This window comes from Plectropomus leopardus, unplaced genomic scaffold, assembly GCF_008729295.1.
Source record: "Plectropomus leopardus isolate mb unplaced genomic scaffold, YSFRI_Pleo_2.0 unplaced_scaffold2590, whole genome shotgun sequence".
NCBI lineage: Eukaryota > Metazoa > Chordata > Actinopteri > Perciformes > Serranidae > Plectropomus > Plectropomus leopardus.
Window position 1 is genome coordinate 1 of NW_024628157.1, and position 6104 is coordinate 6104.

General features: G+C 46.1%; 1 protein-coding gene across 1 annotated transcript; it reads left to right on the forward strand.

Moving 5' to 3' along the window:
* Positions 1–100: 100 nt before the first annotated feature.
* LOC121966789 (synaptonemal complex protein 2-like) lies at positions 101–6052 on the forward strand (the record flags this gene model as incomplete). The annotated part of the gene is made up of 19 exons (XM_042516855.1): positions 101–205; positions 362–386; positions 489–568; positions 693–781; positions 1231–1265; positions 2209–2351; positions 2616–2668; positions 2750–2795; positions 2868–2960; positions 3512–3584; positions 3690–3817; positions 3897–4011; positions 4359–4408; positions 4490–4556; positions 4680–4759; positions 4840–4882; positions 5507–5599; positions 5676–5854; positions 5958–6052. Coding segments are annotated over 19 exons (1592 nt in total), but the record flags the coding sequence as incomplete, so codon positions are not given.
* Between the last annotated feature and the right edge of the window lie 52 nt (positions 6053–6104).

Here is a 6104-nt window from a genome sequence, read left to right on the forward strand (position 1 = left end):
AGTAATCTGTCATCCATGAAAGTAATCTGCAATGTAAAAAGTAACCTGCATTTTGTAATCCAAAGAAGTAAACTGTTTGTTTGTTTGTTTGTTTGTTTAGGTGGTGTCGTGGTTCGAAGCTGTCCATGACCTGCTGACCTCTGACCTTCAGAGGAGCTCCGCCCCCCTGCTCAGCCTCACTGAAAACTTCTATGACTACTTCCTGGTGAGGAGCATGCTGGGAAATGGAGTCCCACAGTGTTTTGGCCACATGACCCTGATAAAGAAAATGATCTGGTTTTGACAGTTTTTAAAAATCTTCTGTCTCTGTCTCTGTCTGTCTGTCTCTGTCTGTCTCTGTCTCTGTCTGTCTGTCTCTCAGCTGTTGGGTCAGGCGTCTCTTCCAGGTTTGTTTCTTCATTTTATTGAGAACTTATTTACTTTTTGTTTCATGATGAATTCACCTGTCTGTCTCTACCTGTCTGTCTCTCTACCTGTCTGTTTCTCAGTCACTCAGCTGTCTGTGGTTCTTATTCAGTTGGCTCGATTTGCGTTGGAACCAGAAATCCACTTTCCACTGAGACTCGAGGTAACCATACTGGTCTGCACTGGTCTGTGCTGGTCTGTGCTGGTTTGCGCTGGTCTGTACTGGTCTGTGCTGGTCTGGTAACTGGAACTTCTGTTCATTTTGGGTATTTTTTTTCTTGTTTCAGGCCATCAGAACGTTTAACAGCATCCTGCAGTCTCTGAGCTCCGAACAGCGCAAACTGATCCAGACGGACCAGAGCCACAACGCCATACTGTAATACACACTGTAGTAGGGGTGGGACTCACAGGGAACCTCACATTACAATACACGATACACGGTCCACGATACCGATATAATCACGATACAGCGACTCTGCGACAATCGATACATTTCAAGAAGATCATATAACGATATATCACAAAATATGTCTAACGAGAATACAAAATAGTCGTAAAACGTGCAGGATTTAATATTTCCGGTTCGGTGTTTCATACTTTGGCTCCAGCGTTTGTAGCATCTGGCGAAAACCTTCATCTTCGACCACGCTGTAGAGTCGGAGGTCCTTGCAAATAAACTGCGATTGACTTCGTAATGTTGGCGGCCCTCGGGGATGAGAAAGGGAGCATTCACGGCTGCATGTTTGCTAATGTTAGCATTAGCATCAGGGTGGCGTCTGTCTCTTTGTCTGTCCCTCTCTCACTGTCTCTCTGTCTTTTTCTCAGGTCTCAGGTGGCAGCAACAGTTCTGTCAGTTGGAGGTGAGTTTTTATAAAACAAAAACTATGTAAACTGGTCTAAAAGTTAAACTGGACACACGGCTCTGCAGGTTCAGGTTCGTCCACAGCTCTGCAGGTTCAGGTTCGTCCACAGCTCTGCTGGTTCAGGTTCGTCCATAGCGGACAGCCTCTGCCTAATGAGCAGAGCGACACAGCAGCTGCTGCCTCCGGCTCGACATTAGTGCTACAGGACGTGAGACGGTTTGCGCCGGCGGATGTAACACATTTGGGTCTGTTTTTTCGGAGGTTAGTTCATCGGCGACGCTGATGTTAGTGAATGTTTCAGACAGTTGGTTCTTCTCACAGTCCAGGAAGGATCCACAAATGTCTGAATTTTAGGGAGGACACATCATTGAACCCCGCCGACCACTCCATTATCAAGGATCCTTCGAGTTGACCAGGACCAGGACCAGGACCAGGACCATGTCCTTCAGAAAGTCCACAAACCCAAAACACTTTAACCAGGAATCTGTTGTTCACTTCCTGTCTGGATGTGACGGTTTTTCTACACATTACTGTGTGCCTCTTTTACCTAAACCCGTCCATCCGTCCGTCCGTCCACCCATCCACCCATCCACCCATCCATCCACCCATCCACCCATCCACCCATCCATCCATCCATCCACCCATCCACCCATCCACCCATCCACCCATCCATCCATCCATCCACCCATCCACCCATCCACCCATCCACCCACCCATCCACCCATCCACCCATCCATCCATCCATCCATCCATCCACACATACATCCTTGGACGAGGACGTGTTGGATGAGGACGTGTTGGACGAGGACATGTTGGACTCTGAATTTATTCTGATTGTTTATTGATTAGAAGGCAGCACACCTGTCAGAGCTGAATGCAGTCCAGGTAAGTGATGCTGTCCTCCACGGGTTGACGCTCTCCTCCCATTGGTCCGTTCTAGACTACCAGCTGCAGGTCAGCCTATCAGAGGCTCTGTGTCGACTGACCCCCAGGAAGGAGCGTCGGCAGAGAGCCTATCAGTGGTTCTCCTGTTGTGACATCAGCAGCTCCTTCTGTGACATCAGGGACGCAGACTTCGAGGTGGTGAGTCACGCACATCTGTCTGTCTCTCCACCTGTCTGTCTCCCTGTCTGTCTCTACCTGTCTTTACCTGCCTGTCTCTCTGCCCTGTCTCTCGCTCTCTCTCTGACCTGTCTGTCTCTCCACCTGTATCTCTCCCTGTCTGTCTGTGCCTGTGTCTCTCTGTGTCCCTCTCTGTCTTTCTGTCTCTCTATTTCTCTCTCTGTACCCGTCTCTCTCTCTCTCTGACCTGTCTCTCTGTCTCTGACCTGTCTCTCTCTCTCTCAGGACTGCCGCCGTTTCCTGAACTTTGTGAATGGTTGCCATGGCAGCGAGAGGAGGTGATTAATTAAACCTTAAAGACATTAACGAATCCGAAAGTTACTGTAGGTGTTGACTTTTCCCTGCGTTCTGTCTGTCAGGGTGTACACCTTCCCCTGTTTACGAGCCTTCCTCGACTCCACCGAGGTAAAAACTTTAACTCTTTAATGCCGCCTCTTCGATTGTGTCTGCTCTACTTCCTGTTTTCTTCTTTTGCAGCTGTTTCGACCAAAAGATGAAAAACTGGACGAGTTCTGGATCGATTTCAACGTCAGCTCGGGATGTGTGAGCTTCTTCATCAACGAGCCCCAGGTACTATTTACTCTGAGTACTAATACTGCAGAACTACTTCAGTAGTAGTATTGCAGTACTACAGTAGCACTACTACAGCAGCACTACAGCAGTAAAACTACTGCAGCCCTACTTAAGTACTACTACAGTAGTACTACCAGCAGTAATACTACTACAGCACTACTTTAGTACTACTACAGCAGTACTACTGCAGTAATATTATACATTTATATTATATTATACTATACTATATTATACTATTATTGGGCACAGATTATTGGAGAGATTATAAATTATGGGATGCAGATTATACATTTTTGGACACAGATTATAGATTATTGGACACAGGTTATAGTTCAGTGGACACAGATTATAGATTATTGGACACAGGTTATAGTTTAGTGGACACAGATTATAGATTATTGGAAAATGAGTATGGATTATTGGACACAGATTATGGGGCAGAGATGAATGACTTTCCGACACAGATTATGGGGCCCAGATTACAGATTAGGGGACAGAGATGATGGACTATAGAACACAGTGTCTTCAGGTCTGGTCCTGTGGTCCAGGAGTCCCTGTGGGGGTCGGTCCACCTGCTGAAGGGGAACGTGGATCGTTACAGTCTTCAGCTCGAACAGGACGGTCAGAAACATCCTCATAAACACGTTTCTGCTGATTGATGGTTTGATTGATTTGCTTCTGATCAATTACACTCTGTGTGTGTGTTCCCATGATGCACTGGGGCAGAGACCGTCCTCAGCGTCTGGCTGAACAATCCCATCATGCACCACAACAACAGAGGTCAGAAGGTGGAGCTGAAATTTAAGCCGGAGCTCCACCGAGAGCTGGAGGACGCTGCCGGGAGAGTCTTCACGGTACCTGTCTGTCCATCTGTCTGTCTCTCTGTATCTCGGTCTCTCTGACGGCTGTCTCTGTGTCCCCTCCATGTCTCAGCAGAGAGTAAAGAGTTCCTGTGAGGGTGGTACAGTCCAGGTGTCCCCCTCTGCACACAAAGACAATGATAGGTCCTACAGACGGAAGAAACCAAAGAGCAAGAGTCAGCTGAAGGGTGAGTCCGTCCTCTGCTGGTCTACTTTAATACTTCATCACTTCTTTATCAATAGATGAATTTAATCGCTTCCTTTCTGTGATAAAACTGTTTATGTTCGATCAGATAATAATTCCATTTTATAAGATCAGTTTATTTTAGGTTATTGAGTAAACTCTGCAGCTGTGAATATTAAATGTGTAACGTCTAATTGGGAGGTTGAACACCAAATGTATGACATCATGGTTGAGGTCAGTATCTGTCTGTCTGCCTGTTTGTCTGTCCCTCCGTCCGTCCGTCCATCCGTCTGTCCCTCCGTCCGTCCGTCTGTCCCTCCGTCCGTCCGTCTGTCCATCTCTGTCTTCTAGTTCTGCCTCTGTCGTCTCCGAGCAGTGAGGAAGACTTCTTGGTAACCAAGGTGATGACACTGTTAAAACAGCAGTTTATGATAATAAAAGGTTGTTGGACGTTAATAGGGGACACGGTTTGTTGTTTTCAGACTCCGCTGAGCAGATCTGAGTTTCTGTTCGATCAGATCCAAAACTCGACTCCAGCGTGCCGCTCAGGTCAGTGTTTACAGCGCAGCCAAACAAACTCAGAAAATCAATGAAGAGACATAAAACACTTACAAAGAGACATTAAAATGAGACAAAACAACAACAGATGCAAACGACCTGTCTGTCCCTCAGGTGTTCCTGTGAAGGCGGAGCTCAAGATCTCTCTGGAAAAGACAGAAGATTCGGGAGGAAACATTTCTCCTATAAGAAAAGTAACTTTCTTTTTCTTTTATTTCTCGATTCAACACATCAACTGTTTCCTGTTTTTCACGTGTTTCCTGTTTTTTTGCAGGAAATGTTCAGTTCAGACAGGAAGAGAGCCGCTCATGACTCAGGTCTCTAATCTTCATTCTTCCCAGTTTTTAAAATAATCCTGAGTAACGTACGGAGTAACGAACGGAGTAACGAACGGAGTAACAAACGGAGTAACAAACGGAGTAACGAACGGAGTAACGTACAGAGGCATGGAGTAAGGCATGCAGTTAGGAATAGAGTAATGTATGGAGTAACACACTGTGAAGTACGGGCTAACACATGGAGTAAGGTACAGAGTAACGTGTGGAATAATGCACGGAGTAAACGCAGGGAGTAAGATACAGAAGTAGACATTTCTTGCTAATTTTTCGGGCATTTCTTGTTAAATTGTTTGATGCCCTTTTCTCATGTTTTTGAAAGAAATCAAGCCAATTTGCTCCAGAGTCAAAGAGTGATTATACATACACAGAATATATAGACTTTAAAAGTGTTCAATGAAAATGCAACATAATGAAAATGAAAACACTGACAGCCCGACTTTAAATATTTCTGCATTGGTCCGAAACAACCCCCTAAAAGGAAAAACAGTTTGATGCGTATCTTGTCGTCTTTCTGTCCAAACATTTAATCTGTGGGTCTTCATCGAGTTTGTGAACTAATGTTGATGGTAATAAGTCCTGACTGTTGCCTTTCTGATTTTAAAGGCTACCTGTCGGACCAAACTGAGGGCCTTCTGGCCCAGAAGAGGAGGGCGGAGCCTCAGACTGAGGGGGAGGAGCCAAAATCTCCAACGCCAGGTAAATTGTCTTTGATTCTTTTCTTGAACCTGCCTGTTTGAGTCGTTTTATGAATCTGCAGCTCACCTGGTCTCAGAGTCATCACCTGAGGGGGTGGAGCCACTGAAGGAGGGGGGGCTGCTCGGTGAGGAGGCGGGGCCACCAGAGGAGGAGGGGCTTGTGAAAGAGTCAGGGGAGGAGGCAGAATCTGACCTGAGGTCTGGAATCACAGCTGCCTTCAACACCTTCATAACACAGCTGGAGCAACACTTCAACGTCAGTACACACACTTTCAGCAAAGATTATTGATAATTGATAACTGTTCAGCTGATCAATAACTTTGATAATCAGTCAATAATAACTGATCATTTGTTTCCAGGGCTGCTGGAAGAACGTCGAAGCTGAAATTTTTCTGTCTTTGAAAGAGTGTCAACAACACATCTCCTCATTGCTGACAGCTGTCCATCAACACAGGTACCGCCCACTCCCACACACCTGTCCATCAACACACCTGTCCATCAACACA